General features: G+C 38.9%; 1 protein-coding gene across 2 annotated transcripts in view; it reads left to right on the top strand.

Moving 5' to 3' along the window:
- The window catches only part of LOC127421749 (WSC domain-containing protein 1-like), a 58,944-nt gene extending 35,982 nt beyond the window's left edge, over positions 1 to 22,962 (top strand). For both annotated transcript variants that reach the window (XM_051664835.1, XM_051664834.1), the window contains 6 exons: positions 7,240 to 7,424; positions 11,167 to 11,288; positions 14,180 to 14,351; positions 18,405 to 18,569; positions 19,551 to 19,751; positions 21,772 to 22,962. In XM_051664835.1, the coding sequence (XP_051520795.1) occupies positions 7,240 to 7,424; positions 11,167 to 11,288; positions 14,180 to 14,351; positions 18,405 to 18,569; positions 19,551 to 19,751; positions 21,772 to 22,124 (1,198 nt within the window). In that variant the 3' untranslated portion in view covers positions 22,125 to 22,962. The remainder of the gene's footprint in view (positions 1 to 7,239; positions 7,425 to 11,166; positions 11,289 to 14,179; positions 14,352 to 18,404; positions 18,570 to 19,550; positions 19,752 to 21,771) is intronic.
- The last annotated feature ends 580 nt before the right edge of the window (positions 22,963 to 23,542 follow it).

Below are 23,542 nucleotides of genomic sequence, written 5' to 3'. Positions count from 1 at the left end.
CTCACAAGCGAGCACATTCAGGCATTTTACAGTGTCTGTCTCAGTTCAAACTGGGGAGAACACTTTCACTGAAGCTGTTTCAGAAAGCATTGGGATTTATGGAGGCGGCATCCATTAGGTCTCTTAACATGAGACCTCTTCAGTGCTGGCTAAAGCGCCGTGTGCCACGACATGCTTGGCGCCAAGGGCGCATGCGCATCACTATATCCTGTCACTGTATAGTTGCTTTAGCACCATAGACAGCTCCTGCATTTTACCAGCGAGGTGTTGCGCTGGGGCAAGTTGTCAGGTGGAAAGTGGTGACTACGGATGCTTCCAACACAGGTTGGGGGCATGTGCGATGGACACCTGACTTTCGGCACCTGGACAGGGACGAAGAAAGTGTGGCACATCAACCACCTAGAGCTATCGGCTGTATCTCTAGCCTTAAAGGATTTTCAGTCAGAAATAGCAAACTGCTATGTCCTGGTTCGCTCAGACAACATATATAATGTTTATTTTTTATATATATAAACCACCAAAGCGGAATTCATTCACCGCCACTGCTGAGACTGACGCGTCGCCTCCTCCTGTGGAGTGAGCATCATCTCATCCCCCTGAGAGCGACATATGTCCCGGGCCACCTGAATTACGGCACGAACCTACTGTCATGCGAAGAGGTGATACTGGGCGAATGGTGAATTCATCCTCAAACTGTATTGAGGATTTGGGAAATATTCGGCAAAGCAGAAATCGATCTATTTGCCTCAGTGGGGAATACCCACTGTCCCCTCTGGTACTCGAAGTCACAAGCCCCACTGGGAGCGGACGCAGTGGCACACAAATGGCCGGCGAAACACAATTATGCATTTCCCCTGGTATACCTGATTCACTTTGTCATATGTAAAGTCTGAGAGGACAAGGAAACGATTCTATTGGTTGTGCCGAAATGGCCCAACCAGCCATGGTTTCTGGAAATGATAGAGATGCCTTAAAGCTCGCCATGGGAAATACCACTGAGGAGGGTCTCCTCTCTCAGGCGCAAGGCACAATCTGGCATCCCCAGCCCCAGCTGTGGAACCTGCATGTGTGGCCCCTGAACAGAGCACGCTAAACACGCTAGAACTGACACATTCAGTCATGAACACCATTTTACAGGCCAGAGCGCCGTCCACGAGATGCCTCTACATGGTAAAATGGAAGGTGTTCACTGATTGGTATCTCTCACATGGCAAAGACCCGGTAAGCTGCCCCATACGTGAAATTATCATGTTTCTTCAAGAGCGATTAGATGTAGGACTCACTCCGTCAACGCTCAAAGTGTATGTGGCAACTATATCTGCATATCACGCACAAGAAGCTGGTGCCTCTATAGGCAAGCATGATTTAATCATAAAGTTCCTTAAAGGAGCAAGACGATTAAACCCACCTCACCTGGCTACAGTCCCGACTTGGGTCTTAACTTTAGTCCTAAAAGCTCTCGCAGAGCCTTTGGACTCCGTTGATTTGTGCATGCTCTCCGTTAAGACCACACTACTGCTGGCTCTAACCTCAGTAAAGCGGGTCAGTGACCTGCATGCACTATCAATTGACAATTTATGTCTGGAGTTTGGCCCCAGTCTTTCAAAAGCCACTGTCAAACCCAGAAAAGGCTATGTGCCTAAAGTCCTAACCACGCCCTTCAGAGTGCAGGTGGTTCACCTTCAGGCATTCTTCCCTCCTCCATTTAATTCGGATGATGAACAATCACTGCATTTGTTATGCCCTGTGCAAGCACTACACGCATACTTTGAGCATACACGCCAGTTCAGACTGTCTGATCTGCTCTTTGTATGCTATGGAAGGCACACGAAAGGAATGTTTGTCTCCAAGCAAAGACTTTCTCACTGGATTGTCGATGCAATTGCCTTGGCTTATGAGTCGCAAGGTAAGACTTGCCCAATTGGTGTTAAAGCACACTCAGCTAGAGGCATGGCCTCCTCATGGGCATGGAAGAATGGTGTGTCCTTACAAGACATATATTTTGCAGCAGGATGGTCTTCTCAAAACACATTCGCAAGGTTTCACAACCTAGATGTAATGTCTCTCTTTCCACAAGTCCTTGCTGTTTAGAGCGCTTGCTATTTCGTTTGCCAAACATATACTTATGCCCCTCCCCTTAAGTACGCTCCCCATCATTTTACACAACCGCCTGCATTCAGGCCATTTGTAATTTACCATAAGTCACAAGCACTTACATTATAAATAAACTCCCTTCCCAACTGGGTTCGTGAAGGAGTTAATTCATACTATATGACTATAGTTTCTTTTTGTTTTTGTTTTTTTTGATTGCTCCTCTCTTGGCCCAACATGGTGATCACTCACTGTGGCATACTCATGTTGGTCATTGTCCCACGAGACTGCGGTGCCATGATTCCTTTCTGGGAGGTTACAGTGCATCCGGAAAGTATTCACAACGCTTCACTTTTTTCCAAATTTTTTTTATGTTACAGCTTTATTCCAAAATGGATTAAATTAATTATTTCCCTCAAAATTCTACAAACAATACCCCATAATGACAACGTGAAAGAAGTTTGTTTGAAATCTTTGCAAATTTATTAAAAATAAAAAACAAAAATCACATGTACATAAGTATTTCCAGCCTTTGCTCAATACTTTGTTGAAGCACCTTTGGCACCAATTACAGCCTCAAGTATTTTGAGTATGATGCTACAAGCTTGGCACACCTATTTTTGGGCAGTTTCTCCCATTCTTCTTTGCAGGACCTCTCAAGCTCCATCAGGTTGGATGGGGAGCGTCGGTGCACAGCCATTTTCAGATCTCTCCAGAGATGTTCAATTGGGTTCAAGTCTGGGCTCTGGCTGGGCCACTCAAGGACATTCACAGAGTTGTCCTGGAGCCACTCCTTTGTTATCTTGGCTGTGTGCTTAGGGTCGTTGTCCTGTTGGAAGATGAACCTTCACCCCAGTCTGAGGTCCAGAGCGCTCTGGAGCAAGTTTTCATCAAGGATGTCTCTGTACATTTGCTGCATTCATCTTTCCCTCGATCCTGACTAGTCTCTCAGTTCCTGCCGCTGAAAAACATCCCCACAGCATGATGCTGCCACCACCATGCTTCACTGTAGGGATGGTATTGGCCAAGTGATGAGCGGTGCCTGGTTTCCTCCAGACATGATGCTTGCCATTCAGGCCAAAGAGTTCAATCTTTGTTTCTCATGGTCTGAGAGTCCTTCAGGTGCCTTTTGGCAAACTCCAGTTGGGCTGTCATGTGCCTTTTACTGAGGAGTGGCTTCCATCTGGCCACTCTACCATACAGGCCTGATTGGTGGAGTGCTGCAGAGATGGTTGTTCTTCTGGAAGGTTCTCCTCTCTCCACAGAGAAATGCTGGAGCTCTGTCAGAGTGACCATTGGGTTCTTGGTCACCTCCCTGACTAAGGCCCTTCTCCCCGATCACTCAGTTTGGCCAGGCAGCCAGTTCTAGGAAGAGTCCTGGTGGTTCCAAACTTCTTCCATTTACTGATGATGGAGGCCACTGTGCTCATTGGGACCTTCAATGCTGCAGAAATTTTTCTGTACCCTTCCCCAGATCTGTGCCTAAATACAATCCTGTCTCGGAGGTCTACAGACAATTCCTTGGACTTCATGGCTGGTTTGTGCTCTGACATGCACTGTTAACTGTGTGACCTTATATAGACAGGTGTGTGCCTTTCCAAATCATGTCCAATCAACTGAATTTACCACAGGTGGACTCCAATCAAGTTGTAGAAACATCTCAAGGATGATCAGTGGAAACAGGATGCACCTGAGCTCAATTTTGAGTGTCATGGCAATTTTGAGTGTCATGGCAAAGGCTGTGAATAATTATGTACATGTGATTTTTTTTTTTTTTTTTTTATTTTAATAAATTTGCAAAGATTTCAAACAAACGTCTTTCACGTTGTCATTATGGGGTATTGTTTGTAGAATTGTGAGGAAAATAAGTAATTTAATACATTTTGGAATAAGGCTGTAACATAACAAAATGTGGAAAAAGTGAAGCACTGTGAATACTTTCCGGATGCACTGTATGTTGTGTAGTGCGGCCTGATGGGATTCTGTGCCCCGTATGCATTAATAAACACAATGTCAGGTGTACTGAGTCGTAAGGGAACTTCATATTGCATTTGACATTGTGTGACTTGAAGAGGTAAGGGTTAAAGTTATTTCCTCATCCCCAATAATAGGATACAAAGCAAGATTTATTCATTATCCTACTTTGTCTAATTCTGCTGACTTTATAACTGATCTTTGATATCAGTCTTGTCTTACTGTGAATTAAGTAAAATTTCCCTCTTGAAAGAAGAATAACACAAAACCCACATAGGATTTAAAACACCATTATTGTACTTGATAAGCTTGATAACATAGTGCAAACAGTATATGGTCATTCTACGACTATCATTTAAGTCATATCATGCAAGTTATAACTACTTACATAAACATCTACAAACAGCACAAAATGGCAGTGACAGCCAGCACCCCCTCATCTACTTTCATTTATTTCTTACTTGTTTTATTCAGGTTCCGGGGCTTTTGTAGATCAGTGGTTAGATGGATCGATCAGACGTCTGCATTTTTTTACTTTTCTTGGTGCAAAGGGTAAAATGGCACATTTACCTATTTAAATTAATATCAGGTGCTAAAACTACATCGCATTATAGGAATATATTTTAATGTCTGTTGTTGTTTATGATTGAGGACTTGCTATTGGCTGTTGTCACTGCATATTCAAGTTTTGGGGACTGTTTGGGGGTGTTATTAATTAACATTTAAAAGTTATTGGGGGTTATAGTTATGTTTTATGTTCCATTTAATGTTAATTGTTCTTTATGTTATGACATATTTTTTTTTTTTTTTTTTAAGTTACCGTGGGTGAGATTAGTGATCCTTTGAGTTAGGTGTGATACTGTTTGAAGTAATGGCAGGTAACACAAAGCTTTTTGGAGATCAGAATCAAGTAAATCAATTGATTTAGTAAACCATTTGGTAAGTTATTCTGTGATTTGAAGAGCTTATAGCATCACAAACTAGAAAATTTTCTGGTGTAATCACATGATTTGATCAGAGTGATACACGCTTGGAAGCATTGGATCAAGACAAATTGTTTGTTAAGATTACAATGTTTTATGAAGCAAGTTTCTTAAGCTTTGTCAAGTTATCCCCTGGAGGTCGATGTTGTAACTATTCCATCTGGTTCCAAAGAAGCTTCTTTCTCCAATGACGACCATTTAACAAGTAGCTGTATATTCTGACAAAATTTTTATTATGCTGTTTTTAGATTGATTATTCTGGCAAAACCTATAAATGGCAAATATGTCATTATATTAAAGTGATATAATTTTTTTGGAGGGCTCTTAAAGGGATAGTTTACCAAAAATTTATATTCTCTCATCATTTACTCATCCTCATGCCATCCCAGATGTGTATGACTTTCTTTTTTCTGCAGAACACCAACAATGATTTTTAAAAGAATATTTCAACTCTGTGGGTCCATACAATGCAAGTGAATGGGGTCAAACACTTTCAAGCTCCAAAAAACATATAAAGGCAGCATAAAAGTAATCCATATGATTTTAAGATATGTCTTCTGAAGCGATATGATAGGTGTGTGTGAGAAACAGATCAATATTTAAGTCTAAATCTTTATAGATATTTATAGTAAAAAAAGATATAAATATTGGTCTATTTCTCACCAAAAGCTATTGAATCACAAATATGAAAAGCATGAAAAGTTCTCCCAAACATGAAAGTTCTGTCATCATTCTTTCACCCTCATGTTCCAACTTTCTTCTGTCTAACACAAAAGAATATGTTAGGAAAAATGTTAGGCAAAAGTCATGAATCACAAGTCAAAAGTCTGCTAGATCCCCCATTGACAAAGATGAGATGTAGATATGTTCAGGAGTTTCCTGCACAAGCTTGTTACTGTGAGATATCTGGCCAGGTGGCCTGGAATGGCACTCTATAAAGGGCTGCCACTACAAAGTGGTTTATGCTAGCATTGCAGGGCATGGAGAAGGAGAGAGAGATGTTTGGCTCAGCAAGTTGGCCAATCACCAACTGTTAGCCCCCTGGGCTGACTCTAGTTCCCAGGCTGGGATGGACAGAGAGATGCTGCAGGACTTTATCAGAATCCCTACTGGGTCTGGGCTGTATTCAGGGGCTTTAATGCGAGTGGCGTAGTGTATGGGCTTTTCTTGGAGTCTCAGTGCTTAGGGAAAAAAACAAACCGAACCCAGCTGTTTTTAGCCAGCTTTTATTTAACCTTCTGTTGTCATTTATAATCTGTCATTTATATTGATGCAACAAGATGTGCATGTTTAAAGTCAAGATTATTGTAAATCAGTATATGGTTTAGGTAGGCTTCTTTATTGTTTAAAGGAATAGTTTACCCCAAAATCATGTACTCACCCTCATGATGTTCCAAACATTCTGCCTAACATCTCTTTTGTATTTCTCATAAGAAAGAGGTTCGGGGCCTGGGTAGCTCAGCAAGAAAATATGCTGACTACCACCCCTGGAGTTGTGAGTTCGAATCCAGGGTGTGCTGAGTGACTCCAGTCAGGTCTCCTAAGCAACGAAATTGGCCCGGTTGCTAGGGAGGGTAGAGTCACATGGGGTAACCTCCTCGTGGTTGCTATAATGTGTGGTTCTCGCTCTCGGTGGGGCGCGTGGTGAGTTGTGTGTGGATGACAGCGTGAAGCCTCCACATGCGCTACGTCTCTGCGGTAACGCGCTCAACAAGCCACATGATAAAATGCGTGGATTGACGGTCTCAGACAACTGATATTTGTCCTCCGCCACCCAGATTGAGGCAAGTCACTACGCCACCACGAGGACTTAAAGCGCATTGGAAATTGAGGAGAAAAAAATTTCATAGGGTTTTAGAACAACATGAGGGTGAGTAAATGATGACATCATTTTCATTTTTGGATGAACTGTCCCTTTAAGGATTTGTCAACACAATGTGCCCCAGCGTAGTCAAACATTTTATTGCAGGTTATTCTGTGACAATGTAACTTAATTAAATCAGTTTTATAAAGAGAAATAATAAAATTATTAAACAATGCATTAACATTTATTTTATTATTTTATAAATGTAACATTGTCCTGTATTAAGCCAATGCAATAGAGCTTTCACTGTAAATGTTCCTGTTAGTCATCAACAGTGTCTGCCTTTTTGTGAGTATAATTAGATTTTGAATGTTTTGTTTTACACAGCGGGTACCAGTTTGCTGGCCTTGAATACGGGTCCGAGTGTTACTGTGGCAACCGTATCACAAGCGTTCGGATGAAAGAGGAGGAGTGTAATTTGGACTGCAAAGGCGAGAAAGGCTCCATCTGTGGAGGTGTGTCCCGTCTGTCCATTTACAAGGTGGAGGAGGTTCATCCTGGCCAGCGGAGATGTAAGTGCCTGAAATAAATTTACCTTGCCACAGGTCAGAATTCCCACCCCTCTTCTGCTTGTCACATGTTAATTACCTTGTGTCACACACTTACTGGGACATACCTGTATGTCTAGCATGAAGGCTTTAACAGCACATTAGAAAGAACACCAAATCACTTACCCACAAAATTCAGGAAGTGAATATATTTTACACACACATATGGAAGTCTTATAAGTAATATGCCTCTATCTGGCACAGATAAACAACTCATGTGTTTTAATAATTAAGTTGCATTGTTATTGTGGGCAAAAAAATTGTTTAAAGTGTCTGAAATGCAGTGGCAGAAATCAGTAAACACACACACACACACACACACACACGAATGCACATACCTGCTTGTCCTACCCAGAGCTGCTTCTGCAGGTGATACACAGTCTGGAAGTATAGCTTTGATGTGGCCATATGTTTGAAACTGGTTCCTTCATCAGTCTCTTCCACATGCTGCTGGTCCTCAGTGATCTGGCCTAATGTCCCTGTGCAGATTCAAGCCAACTGAAGTCTGCCCAACTCAGTGCTCACAGACACAGCTATTAAACCTTGACCATATGTTTTGTGCTATAAATTGGAAATGCTATCCATTGATCTAGATAATAAAGTTTTGATGAGAGGGAATTTGCAGTTTTTGGTTGTAAGATCTTAATGCAATTGGAAACCCATAAAGAATACTCAATTTAATTACAATTTAACGTAATGCCAACCTGTAAGAATTGTAAATCTGCAAATTGTAAAAACATTTTTTATTTTTATATGTATTATGAATGCATTTGCATTTTATCAAATATGCACTCTCACAAATCTATAAATAATGTAATATAATCCTTTTTTTTTTTATTGTTGTTTTTTTTATTTTATATACCGTATATTAAATTATTAGATATGAACCTAAGAGAAAAATAAACCATTAATTATCTCAAAATAAAGAGCTCTATATCTATAGCTTACTATGTAGCTCAGGGGTTTTATTATTGTTTGACCTCAAACTAATTTTTGTTCAAAATGAAACTATGCATAAAACAAAGTTACAATATTAAGTTAACATCAACCAAAGCTCAGGTTAAGAGGCTAAAGTTCAGTTAAATGTTTTATCGTCTCTATTACATTAAAATGTATTAAGTAAAATTCAAATATAATGTGCAAAGTATATGATTCTGAACATCAATAATGTTTATTTTAATAGCTTTGTACAGTATGCATTATAACAAAGTATGTAAATACATTAATATAATATATGCATCTTATGGATTCAAACACAACACTTACATTTATAATATGTAAAAGGGGCCTTGGTGAACAGAGAGGTCCTCGGGTCCTGATATAGCCTATTTTTTACATTCTTTTTCATATTCCTCAAAAGAGTAATATTTTTTTCTACATGTGTTAGTAACTGGTTACCTGAGTATGTTTGGTGTAGTTGAACAGTCCCTGCTGTCTGCTAAGATGTTTGGAGACTAAGCCAAGGCCTGCAGTGGTTCTCTGTGCTATTGTCTGTTTTAATAGCGATATGTTTGATACTTTTGTGCAGCTGTGTCTCATTCACAGCCCTTACAAAGAATCATGTGATCCCTACAAAAGCTAACAGCATTTTGCAGGGCCTTTTCATTTATTTGAAGAGGCAAACAAAAGTCCCAGGGTTTCACAGACTGCTTGTTTACTCTGCAGAAGTGACACAGTGCAATGATGGCCTTGCACACACTAGCTAATGCAGCTACAACTGCCTTAATCACAGTATCCATCCACACACATTTGGTGTTTGTCGATGAGGTGAATCTGTTTTCTTTATTCAGCTGGGTTTCATTCTATGTTGAATATTTGGATCAGTAACTTTAAAGGAATAGCTCATCCAAAAATGAAAATCCTGCCATTGTTTGCCCATTTACATTTGATGAATTCAGCTGACACTCTTATCCAGAGGGATTTGCAGAAGCAGAATGATGCTTTTAAGCTTAAAAAATGGATGCAAAAGCAGTATAAAAGTATCATAAAAGTGGTCCATATAACTCATCACGATATGTCAATTATGAAGCCATATGTTAGCTTTGTGTGAGAAACAGACCAAAATTTAAATGAGTACTCACTGAAAATCTTGACATTGCTCTCCACGCCATTATAAGAGTTCATAAGAGAAACAGCAATGTCTGATTTATAAACAACGAATCGTTCTTTCGAGTCGGATGCTTTAAATGAATTGGTTGATCCAATTCACAAAATTAGTCTGAATGATTAATTAACGAATCGTATTGACCCGGTGCTTGAGTTTAACTTTCTGAAACAGATCCAGTTGCAGCAGTTAACAGCTCGCTAGTGGGGAAGGGATATTAGCTACAGACAATTATAGCATTTATAATGGTTACATTTGCAATAGATATTTATTATGTAGATACAATTATGTAGACATACACAACATTAAAACCACCTGCCTAATATTGTGTAGGTCCCTCTCGTGCCACCAGACAGCGGCAACCCGCATCTCAGAGTAGCATTCTGAGATGCTATTCTTCTCACCACAGTTGTACAGAGCGGTTATCTGAGTTACCGTAGACTTTGTCAGTTTGAACCAGTCTGGCCATTCTCTGTTGACCTCTCTCGTCAACAAGACATTTCTGTCCACAGAACTGTCGCTCTCTGGATGTTTTTTAGTTTTTGGCACCATTCTGAGTAAATTCTAGAGACTGTTGTGTGTAAAAATCCCAGGAGATCAGCAGTTACAGAAATACTCAAACCAGCCTATCTGGCACCAACAATCATGCCACGGTCAAAATCACTAAGATCATATTTTTTCCCATTCTGATGGTTGATGTGAACATTAACTGAAGCTTCTGACCCGTATCTGCATGATTTTTTTGTACTGCACTGCTGCAACATTGGCTGATTAGATAATCGCATGGATGATTGTCGGTGCCAGATGGGCTGGTTTGAGTATTTCTGTAACTGCTGATCTCCTGGGATTTTTACATACAACAGTCTCTAGAATTTACTCCGAAAGGTGCCAAAAACAAAAAACATCCAGTGAGTGGCAGTTCTGCAGATGGAAACGCCTTGTTGATGAGAGAAGTCAACAGAGAATGGCCTGACTGGTTCGAACTGACAGAGTCTACTGTAACTCAGATAACTGCTCTGTACAATTGTGGTGAGAAGAATAGCATCTCAGAATGCTATTCTGAGATGCGAGTTGGCGCTGTTTTGGTGGCACGAGAGTGACCTACACAATAATAGGCAGGTGGTTTTATGTTGTGGCTGATCGGTTATATTGAATTAGTTGGAAGTATACCATTATAATGTTTCTATAGTGTGTGTATATGATATCGTTAGAAGAGGGTTAGTTCTAAATCAAAATGGCAAATTAAGGCATCCTAAATTGTCAACAAATTTGCTTAGATTAAAGAGAGAACCTGATAAAAGTAACATCCAGCTGTGCCTTTATGGGTTTTGAAAAAGTTAAAGAAACCAAGGAAAAATTTTGGATTTATTCATATAGCTTAGTTTCCTGTTTCTGAGGCTTCCTTGCTGTTCACTCCTTGAACTGTTTGAAGTTGTTTTAAAGGTCTGTAAGGTTTTTTACTTTACACCTAATTACTGATTACCAAATTACAGTATTCCAGACCTTAAAGCAATAAATTGAGTGTCGGCACAAAATGCTGTGTTCCCTTACATAATTTTTGTTGTCAATCAGCAATATTCTTCATGTCTTCTTTGCCTTCAGACAGGAATGTGCACTACCGGGGGTGCTTCAAACAACCTGACAACACAACAGCAGCTTCCCTGGTCCATGTAGTCCAGCCCAACCTTACTTCCCATTGGTGCACTGAGACCTGCATGGATCAGGTCTGACATATTTCTCAACAGCTTTGCAACATACTAACTTTTATCTTCTCTGACTATATCAATACTGGTGGTTCTTTTGAGCTTTATTGAGACCGACACGAGCAGAAACGGTTATCAAAAACAACAGCAGCAAAATGGGGCCCTCAACTGACAACTGTTATGTGCAACATGGCATAAAAATGGCATTATGCTTAATAATTCGCTGCAACTACAATACTATGAGAATGTGCGAAATGATTGACAGGCAGAAAGCATCAATGTCCGCTGCCCGTGGACACATTATTGTTTGCTGTTTACAGAGTCTATTGCTGTCACAGAGACCGGAGAGATATCTCATGACATTTATTTCCTTTTTTTGCATACCTTTCCATGAAAAAATAAAAATAAAATCGCTCACAGCACATTGAAGCCATTATAAAAATTAATGTAAAAATTTTTTTTAATTTTTTTTTTACACTATTTATATGAGAAAGATTGAGGTGGTTCTCAACTAGGGTTGCTTTAGAATTCAGGCATTCAGGCTGTAGAATTTAGCATTCAGGGTTCCCCCTGTCATGGAAAATGTGGATATATCCGGTATTGTAAAATTGTTTTTTCCAGGCCTGGGAAGGTCACAGAAATAAATAAATTCTCAGAAGTAATGGAAGTGTCATAGAAGTTTCTGTAGAAAATATTTTTTTTTAGTTGTTCTCTGCTCTACAATATATTTTATGAGCTAGATATTGCTCTTGTGTAGAGTAAAAGTTGTGTGATTTGTCAGTGAATGATTCACGAATGAGTAGTCGAAATGGTTTACAAATAGATCTGAATGATTCATTAACAAATCTATCTGAATCAAAATGTGTTTTAAAAATCACAAATGTCTGAAAAGGTCATGAAAATTATTTATTCAAAAAGGGTGAGAATCCTTTACATTGTAAATGAAGTTGTGACCCAACACAGTTCCAAAGTTGTTTATCGCACAAAACTAAACAAAAAAAAAAGTCCTTTGAATTAAACATTGATATGTATCAACCCTTAAATGCATGGGAATTTCACCAAACACTCTTACATATTTGGGTCTTTAGAGACCCGGCACGAATATCTATCTCAAATGGATCTACAAAATGCCCAGGTAGTGTAACGTTTTCAAAATATTTTCAAGACTTTTAGAAAATAATAGAATAGAATATATTCTGATATATTTTGATGTTTACATTTTTTTACATATCAAAGAAAAAATGCATCAAATCAGGACAAATCTAGAACAGGATTCATTACTTTCACACTGAAATTTAACGAGACGCAACTGACTGTCAAACACATATTGAGCTACACATAAGCTACGCATAAGCTATACATGTATTTTCTCAGGCACTTATTGAGTCTAAACAGATGCACAATTTACATAATTTTAGGAGTAACCCAAATGACAACAGTCATATCATACTGTTCATGTGTTGTACTTGCTATAGTTTACTTCCATGTTGTTTCTTCATCAAATAGCAATGTCAAATGTATCTCAAACCAATCACTGAAACATCAGCACAACCTTGAGTGAGAAATAGCATGTGTAAATAGCATAGCATATGGGATACTGATAATTCACCATTGTTGCCCAGAAAAATAATGTGATATAGTATCTATTTGTATGAATATAATACTCATTTGTCTTATAATAAACAAAGAAATAGGTATCCTGTGATAGTAAACTTATATAGATAAGAAGTAATCATACAAATATAAAAAAAAGCGACACTATTACATACCTAGTGTCTCTAATGACCCTGTACACTTTTGGTACTTAAAGGTGCTGTATGCAATTTTAGCTGTTCTAGAATTTCCACAAGCTGAGAACGTATTAGCCACGCCACCTTTTTCCAAAACTCCGCACTCCAAAGAAACCAAATGAGCTCTACTGAGACCAACATGAGCAGAAACGGTTGTCAAATCAACAGCAGCAAAATAGCGCCCTCAACTGATAACTATTATGAGCAACATGGCATAAAAAATGGCATAATGCTATGAGAACATGCAAAATGACTGACAGGAAGAAAGCATCGTCCGCGGCCCATGGACACATTTTTGTTGGCTGTTTACAGAGTCTAGTGCTGTCACAGTGACCGGTGAGATATCTCACAACACTTATTTCATTTTTTTGCATACCTTTCCATGAAATAATCGCTTGCAGCACATTGAAGCAATTATAAATTATGATTATTTATTTTAATTTCTTTTGGAATTTTGGCTTTTTTGATTGAGGAATACTAAAGAGGTGTGGGCAAAACTCCAAAAAATGGATGAGGTACAGGGGGTGGAATGAGGTCCCAGGTCACTAAAGACCCGAGATATGCATTTAAGGGTTAATAGTACCAGAAACTGCATAGGTCCAACAATATGCAATATTATTACCATCACATAGGCTGAATAGAACAAATTTAACATTTTGGAATAAACAGCATTTTATTTCTTGCATTAAACAGTGTATTTTCTCTGCTGTTCATGACCGTAAGATCAGTTATGCGACCCAACAGTTGAAAACCACTGTACTAGATTAAAGTGGATTGGATATGGCTCTGCTTTAGTTATTGCACTGTTAGGTGACCACCTGATATTTTATTTTAAGGTTTGATCTTTCCCACAGTCTTCTGAAAACTGTCTGCTTATTTAAACTTTAATGTGTCCCTATAGAGAATAAATTCGATTTGATGTATGGATGGAGAGAGATTGGTGTCATCCTTACTCATACATGTATTTATTGGGCAGTTGACAAATATAGATGGACATGAACTTTTAGGTAAATGTATTTATTTGTTTAAGGGAAAGTTTTTCACCACTTGTAATCTACTAGTTCATTTGAGTGGTGTAAATAAATATCCCATAAAAATGTATTCCCTGTTCTTCCACATCAGGAGTTTCCTCTGGCCATGATCAGGAAACCAGACTGTTACTGTGGCTATGCCACCCCTCACTTCACTCTTCATGATCCGATGAATGAGCAGTTCTGTGCTCTGGACAACAGCAGTTTGAATATCAGGAGTTCCCAGCAGCTCTTTCTCCAGGTCTACCAGACACCCGTTCAGGGTAAGACTGTGAATCTATGGATACATTCTCACTGGTCTTTATAATTGCCTAGGTGCTCATGTTTCCCTGCTCGGTCTATTTATTCTTCTCACGTAGAGCTTAGCCATCAGAAGTAAATATGCTATTTTTTTTAAAAGGGTACCTGTTCCTTCCATTATAAGATTTAAATAATTTTTAACCTTTCCCTCTGGTAGGTCATAAATGAATGTATAAGTGAATACCTTTTTGTTATTTAGAAATGGTGACCTTTAAAGCAACACATAGTAGCTCAAGGGTACCTGCATGTCTGAAAAGTTCTGAGACTGATACTTGCTTAAAAAATATAATTAGATTTTTCCCCTGTGGTTATTGTGTTAGTAAGGGTATCTTGAACCAAAAACAGTCATTATTCAGTTTTACCTGTCCATTTTCTACCCTCACTCTGACCACTATGCCTTTATGACTTAATCCTTTCTTATGACTAGCTAACCTCTGCATGTGAAATGAATAAGAATATTTACTTACAGGTTGATTACTGTTGAGTCCAGTAGTTGCGCTGCCCCATCCTTCAAAAACTGCCTTTTTGTGAAGCCTGCATCACATTTTTGCAGGTTCACAAATCAATATGCGCTTTAATGTGCTGCACAAACTGTTGAGGTCGGACTGAACTTAACAATTTAAGCTCGGATGTACCCACTGAGAAAAAAATAAAATAAAAATATTAATAACTACAGTCTTGACCAACACAAAATAGGTATGGTTTTAAAGCTTAGAAGCTTTACTTTACAATGCATATAGGCATTATGAACAAACATAAGCAGACAAATCAGAAGTGTTCCATACATCCATCTTCTATAGGCACATGTCCTACAGTTGAATCAGAAGTTTACATACACCTTAGCCAAATACATTTAAACTCAGTTTTTCAACATTCCTGACATTTAATCATAGAAAACATTCCCTGTCTTAGGTCAGTTAGGATCACTTCTTTACTTTAAGAATGTGAAATGTCAGAATAATAGCAGAGAGAATGATTTCTTTCAGCTTTTCTTTCTTTCATCACATTCCCAGTGGGTCAGAAGTTTACATACACTTGGTTAGTATTTGGTAGCATTGCCTTTAAATTGTTTAACTTGGGTCAAACGTTTTGGGTAGCCTTCCACAAGCTTCTCACAATAAGTTGCTGAAATCTTGGCCCATTCTTACCTATTACTGTCATTGGTAAAAACATCAATATATACAGTGGTGTGAAAAAGTGTTTGCCCCCTTCCTGATTTCTTATTTTTTTGCATGTTTGTCACACTTAAATGTTTCAGATCATCAAACAAGTTTAAATATTAGTCAAAGATAACACAAGTAAACACAAAATGCAGTTTTTAAATGAAGGTTGTTATTATTAAGGGAAAACAAAATCCAAACCTACATGGCCCTGTGTGAAAAAGTGATTGCCCCACCTGTTAAAACATAACTTAACTGTGGTTTATCACACCTGAGTTCAATTTCTCTAGCCACACCCATGCCTGATTACTGCCACACCTGTTCTCAATCAAGAAATCACTTAAATAGGACCTGCCTGACAGAGTGAAGTAGACCAAAATATCTTCAAAAGCTAGACATCATGCCGAGATCCTAAGAAATTCAGGAACAAATGAGAAAGAAAGTAATTGAGATCTATCAGTCTAGAAAAGGTTATAAAGCCATTTCTAAAGCTTTGGGACTCCAGAGAACCACAGTGAGAGCCATTATCCACAAATGGTGAAAACATGGAACAGTGGTGAACCTTCCCAGGAGTGGCCAGCTGACCAAAATTACCCCAAGAGCGCAGCGACGACTCATCCAAGAGGTCACAAAAGACCCCACAACAACATCCAAAGAACTGCAGGCCTCACTTGCCTCAGTTAAGGTCAGTGTTCATGACTCCACCATAAGAAAGAGACTGGGCAAAAATGGCCTGCATGGCAGAGTTCCAAGACGAAAACCACTGCTGAGCAAAAAGAACATTAAGGCTCGTCTCATTTTTGCCAGAAAACATCTTGATGATCCCCAAGACTTTTGGGAAAATACTCTGTGGACTGACGAGACAAAAGTTGAACTTTTTGGAAGGTGTGTGTCCCATTACATCTGGCGTAAAAGTAACACCACATTTCAGAAAAAGAACATCATACCAACAGTAAAATATGGTGGTGGTAGTGTGATGGTCTGGGGCTGTTTTGCTGCTTCAGGACCTGGAAGACGTGCTGTGATAAATGGAACCATGAATTCTGCTGTCTACCAAAAAATCCTGAAGGAGAATGTCCGGCCATCTGTACGTGACCTCAAGCTGAAGCGAACTTGGGTTCTGCAGCAGGACAATGATCCAAAACACACCAGCAAGTCCACCTCTGAATGGCTGAAGAAAAACAAAATGAAGACTTTGGAGTGGCCTAGTCAAAGTCCTGACCTGAATCCTATTGAGATGCTGTGGCATGACCTTAAAAAGGCAGTTCATGCTCGAAAACCCTCCAATGTGGCTGAATTACAACAATTCTGCAAAGATGAGTGGGCCAAAATTCCTCCACAGCGCTGTAAAAGACTCACTGCAAGTTATCGCAAACACTTGATTGCAGTTGTTGCTGCTAAGGGTGGCCCAACCAGTTATAATCACTTTTTCACACAGGGCCATGTAGGTTTGGATTTTGTTTTCCTTTAATAATAACAACCTTCATTTAAAAACTGCATTTTGTGTTTACTTGTGTTATCTTTAACTAATATTTAAACTTGTTTGATGATCTGAAACATTTAAGTGTGACAAACATGCAAAAAAATAAGAAATCAGAAAGGGGGCAAACAATTTTTCACACCACTGTATATACACACACACACACATTGCGAGCAATAGCTAAGTACATGTCTTTGACATACGTTACATGTAAACAGGTGTTGCTTATAAGCCACATTTTCGCTTATAACTTCACGATAAAATCACATACTGTTACTTAGAGGAGGGGATTCAACGTAATCAGATGCATAGATAATGTCCTATCTGGCTAAAAATACGTTAGCTTTCCTGGATCAGATGACTTCATCATAAATTATGCAGTACATTATACAGCATCATTGTACGCTAAACCAATCGTATTAGGATTCAGATCGCTGGAACCAGAGATAGAAGTCATCCAAATATGGGCAGAGAGGACCGTTCACTCTAATTACATATGGCCACCAGGAGATGGCGCCAAGTATCATAGGTCATATGATGGCTCAAATGACACAGAATTGAACTGAATGAAATCTCATTACTCATGTCTGCATGCTTTGGAGAGAGAGCATACCTTTAGTCATTGTTGTACAGTATTTGCATTTGTAATTAGTTCTTATGCACAATTAATATGTTTTATTTGTTTGAAGACATTTTTGGACACTAGGATAAATTATTTTTGTAATGCTGTAACTTTTGATTGCTTTATCATATCAACACAACATTTTGTTCAGGTACAGTTTACATGATTGGGAACAAAACAAAAGCAGTTTTTTTTTTTGGAGCTACCTTATTTAAACCCTGAAATATACAATATGATGTCAAATAAAACAAATAAGAAAAAAAGTTTATTTTTGTTTCTTAGGCTGAGAGTCTCATAATTAGTCATATTTTACATCATTATACATTTTGAATAGTTTTCTTTAAAATGATACCAAGCAATTGGCCCTGTTTGGGGTTTTTGTAGAGTTATATGCCTTTAATTTTGGGCATGCCACTGAAACAGGAAATCTGTAAAAACACCTTTAGAGCTTAAAACTCAGCCACTCTTTAATTACGTATGGATCCTTCAGCATGCGGCAGGTGCTACACACAGCGAAAAACAGAAAAGTGAAATTTGTTAGTAGTGAAAGTTTGCTTTTCTTTTTCTCAAAATGTAAAGGATTGAAGGAATATTAGGTTTTTCATTATATGACCTATTTAAAAGTCTTTAATTATATGTTATCTATGAGTAGACACAAATTAATCTGATGGCTGAAAATAATGGTTTTATGAGGTTTGTGTGTACTTTTTCTTATAAGTGGCAAATAAATATTTGGAATCCCTTTTTTTTAAAGACTCCAGATGCACAGAGAAGAAGTTTCTGCCGGAGAAGTCAAGCTCTCTGGTGGCTTTATCCAGTTTTCCCGGTGCTGGGAACACCTGGGTGAGGCACCTGATCGAGCTTGCAACAGGCTACTACACAGGCAGTTACTACTTTGATGGCACCCTCTACAACAGAGGTAACACTAACACTATTGCCATTCTGTCTGTGATAATAAATCTTGTCATTTTAGAAGCTCATACACATCTCTACTGGTGGCAAAATGTCCTGCAAATTCAGCCATTCAGAAAGATAATAATGCCTGGATATTTGATGAGATGAGATTATCATCATTGCTATCTCTTTTGAAGAGGTCTTCAGTTCTACCGATACACCCCATCCATTTTTGTCCTGCTGTCATGCAGGTATAGAACTGGCCATAGGGAGCACAATAGAGAGGCAATATATGCTTTGTTCTGTAGAGCAGGTTTGGGCGCCCTGTTACTCAATTTATTGAAAAGTGAAGTGTATAATACTGGTTTTGATCCCAAGTCTCACTGATTTCATGCTTATCCTTCGACAACCTAAACATTTCACACGTTTTCTATTTTTCTATTTACAGGATTGTTGTAATTAAATTGTGCTGTCTTACAATGTACAGCTATTTAAGACTGCAAAGTACAGTGAAAATAAATACATATCAATATAATACAGCAGGTCATGGTTTGTACTTCTGTATGTGTATGTGATGCATAAAGTACTGTATAATGGGTGAATATATGCTCCATTCCAGTCTATACTTGGCTAAGCCACTAATGGAAACTATATGTCTTTTATTTTTCTTCAGCTCCTACAGTGCCACAATTTGAGATTGTGCAGTAAGTCTATGTGCATTTAGTGGGCACGGCTGACCTTTTTTTCTCTTTCAAATGCCAAATTTTATTGAGCTTTTTTTTTTTTTTTTTTCTGTCATTATAAACTTGACCTGCCTTGAAAGTCACAGTGCCTTTTCAGATCTATCACAGAGCCTGAAACATTTGCCTGAGGGGGGTCTTGGTGCTCATGCTTAATGTAATAGCATTTTTCGGAATGTATTTGTTTGGACTTAGAGGTGGCACTGAGTGGTCGCCACATGCAGTTGGCTGTATATGCTAATCCTCTTCTCCTTCCAACTCTGCAGGCTTTAAGGGTGAGAAAGATTACTGGAAGAGTGGACGAACCATCTGCGTGAAAACACACGAGAGCAGCCAGCGGGATATAGAGATGTATGACTCAGCAATCCTGTTGATAAGAAACCCCTACCGCTCGCTAATGGCTGAGTTCAACCGCAAATGCGCCGGGCATCTCGGTTATGCTTCTGATCAGCATTGGAAAAGCAAAGGTATTATGACTGCATTATGTTTAGCTCTGCAGGGTGCGTGACTTACAGACACAAAAATGAGGACACAGACTCTATAAGATTACACACTGCCTTCTCATGACGAAAATACACAGTCACACAACTAATCATGTGGTTTTAAAAAGATTCCTTTTTTACAGTGCTTGCAAGGCAGCACTGTATTCTATTTTATTTTATTTTTATTTCTCCCCTTTGCTTCCCAATTTGGAATGCCCACTTCTCAAAGTCCTCGTGGTGGTGTAGTGACTCACCTCAATCCGGGTGGCGGAGGACGAATCTCAGTTTCCTCCGCATCTGAGACTGCCAGTCCATGCATCTTATCACGTGGCTTGTTGAGCGCGTTACCGTGGAGACATAGCGCGTGTGTAGGCTTCACGCTATTCTCTGCAGCATCCACACACAACTCGCCACGCGCCCCACCGAGAATGAGAACCACATTATAGCAACCATGAGGAGGTTACCCCATGTGACTCTACCCTCCCTAGCAACCGGGCCAATTTGGTTGCTTAGGAGACCTGGCTGGAGTCATTCAGCACGCCCTGGATTTGAACTCGCGACTCCAGGGGTGGTAGTCAGCGTATTTACTCGCTGAGCTACCCAGGCCCCCAAGGCAGTACTGTATTGACATTCCTCAGACATCCTGTTTTTTCTTATTTAACTCCTTATCTCACATGTTAAACTTCTGTAATTCATTCAGCCTGAACTAATGTACTCGAGAATTCATTCAAACTTTTATTGCGTACTGTTAAAGTATGTTCTGCATTTACAAAGAACGTACTTCTCGGCCATTAAAGTGTAAAAATGTTCTTTAGGTATGCAGGTGAGTAGTATGTAAACATTCCTGGACATAGAGGGGCAAGAAAAAGTATGTGGAATTAGCTGGTTTTCTGCATTAATTGGTCATAAAATGTGATCTCATCTTCATCAAAGTCACAAGAATAGACAAAGCACAACGTGCATAAGCTAACAACACAAAAACAATTATAATCTTTCTTGTCTTTACTGAACACATCCCAATATACATTCACAGTGCTGTGGAAAAAGTAAGTGAACCCTTGGATTTAATAACTGGTCGATCCTTCTTAAGCAGCAATAACCTCAACCAAGATTTTGTGGTAGCTGCGGATTAGACCTGCACAACTTTCAGAAGGAATTTTGAACCGTTCTTTCTTACAGAACTGTTTCAGCTCAGCCATATTCTTAGAATGTTTGGTGTGAATGGCTCTCTTGAGGTCATTTTACAGCATCTCTATTGGGTTAAGGTCTGGGCTCTAACTGGGACACTCCAACAGGAGACAAGGGAAGACAACCTGGCAGAAAACCCAGCGGGCATGACCGCTGTAAGGAGGCAGCCCATACATCGCGCTAGCTTCCGTAGGGCTAATAACCCACGCGGGGTGAACTCAAACTATATGAACTAATACAGAAAGAACCTGGATGGATACAACTGACAAAATACCAACGGCACATACAGGAAAAGCAAAGCAGCTCTAACCCACACCTCCAATCTAGTTTCATTAACTGGATGCCTGGTTTGCCAACTCCTGAATCGAATTAACTTTTGTTGACATCATTAGACTAGGGGTTCACATACTTTTTCCAACATACACTGAGAATGTTTGAATGATGTATTCAGTATGTGCAAGAACAATACAATAATTTGTGTGTTATTAGTTCAAACAGATTGTGTTTGTTCATTATTGTAACTTAGATGAAAATCAAATCAGATTTTAAGACAAATTTATACATACAGTAAATGCAGGTAATTCCAAAGGGTTCATACTTTTTCTTTCCATTGTATATCCAGAAAGGTGGGCATTGTCCAGTGACCTGAATATATGACATAGTAACAACAACTGTGAAAATAGTCTATTCAGATTTTGTTAAACAAGTACAATTTAATCACAATCCATCCATGCATCCATCCATCCATCCATCATATAAATCCTGTATCTAATCTTTCTTTCTCACCAACTTTATTCTTCTTTCTCTCCCTTACTAGACTGGCCAGAATTTGTGGGTAGTTATGCATCCTGGTGGGCTTCACACGTATTGGACTGGCTGCGTTATGGAAAGAGACTGCTGGTGGTGCATTATGAGGAGTTGCAAGAGTCACTGGTGCCTACACTGCAATCCATCACTTCTTTCCTCAATGCAAATGTCAGTGAAGAACGCCTCCTCTGTGCTGAGTGCAACAAGGATGGCCACTTTAAACGCTCAGGTGCGCGACGGCCCACCTTTGACCCTTTCACCCCAGATATGAAGCGGTTGATTGATGGTTACATTAGTGCTGTGAGCCAGGCTCTCAAAGCCAGCAACCATACCTGCTTGCCACAGGAGTACCTTCCAAGATGATAAGTCCAGAACTAGTGCAGCACTCATAGCCTCAAGGCCCGGTACCTAAAACTGTGATGTCTAGGACTACCAACCACTGGAGATATTTTAAATCTCCCGACAATGTAATTCCTCCCAAAGTGTGGTGGAAAATAATGGCATATGATACTGTTCATTACACTACAAGTAGTACTTCAACATGGTGAAATACTGTGATGAATAATTATAGACATTAGATCTGACAATGGCAAACTGGGACTCTAAATGAACATCTCTAGTTGAAGTCTATATTAAAGTTGTTTAGGTCTTTCTCTACACATATGGGAAGAACTTAGTCAACATGAAACAGCATTTGTATTCATTTTACATCATAATGTCACGTTTTTTGAGAGATTTAGAGTTCAACAAGAAAAATGTAGGCCATGACTTGATTTTATCCACTGGAAAATCACTGGATTGTAGAAAGTGAGCATTACATACAGTACCAGTATGGAACCAAGCAATTTGAAGCTAATTTAATTGTTTACAATACAACCAAAAACATGCATTAAGAAAGTAAATAGGGCCCATTTTGATTTCATGTTGACTGGTGTTGTCAAAAGTACCGGTACTTTGGTACCAAGTCGGTACTAAAATAAAAAAGATGTACCGATACCAGTGATTCTACAGTACTGGTAGTACCGAGCGCCGACTTAATTCGGTACCCGCACACTGTCTTACTGACACACGATTGTTTTCAAATGGTCACATGCTTATGTGAGCGTGTGCTCTGTTGCTCCTTTTACACTGAAATGCACAACTACTCAAATTAAAATCGTGATATGTCCTAGTGTTATTATTAAACCATGAAATGCTGCAATCTTAGTCTGTATGAGCTGCTTGAGCTTTAAATGAATGTGTGAAGCAGACCGCTCATACACTGGAAACTCCACAGACTATGAGAATCATTCACGTTGTATGAGAGATGACAGAGCAGAGCACTAATCTACTCTGATGTGTTATTTTTATATCATTTATATAATTAAATCACAGCATTTGCGCTTAAACGATCACACTGGGCCATGTAGAAAACTGTTTATCCGGAGAAATTGAACTTCCGTCAACAATACACGTCAAAATAAAAGCACGATTCATAATAAAACTAAATGTCTGAAATTGAAGAAATTGCAACTGAAATATAACTGTATGGTAAAATGTAATCCTCACTGTAGAAATAATAATAATAATATTAAATAATGATTAATTATTAATTATTGTAATAATACAAATTAATCAATATATCACAAGCAAGAGTGCTTTTGTACTGAATAAATGTTTGTTAAAAAATGCAGTGGTATGTTGACAAGTAATTGTTCTATTTTTTTACTGGTTAAAAGTTTAAGGTAAATTATTTGATTAGACACCATTTTGATAATGACAGTAAATTAAACATTAAAACA

Source organism: Myxocyprinus asiaticus, chromosome 31, assembly GCF_019703515.2.
Source record: "Myxocyprinus asiaticus isolate MX2 ecotype Aquarium Trade chromosome 31, UBuf_Myxa_2, whole genome shotgun sequence".
NCBI lineage: Eukaryota > Metazoa > Chordata > Actinopteri > Cypriniformes > Catostomidae > Myxocyprinus > Myxocyprinus asiaticus.
This window is presented reverse-complemented; position numbering and strand designations above follow the sequence as displayed.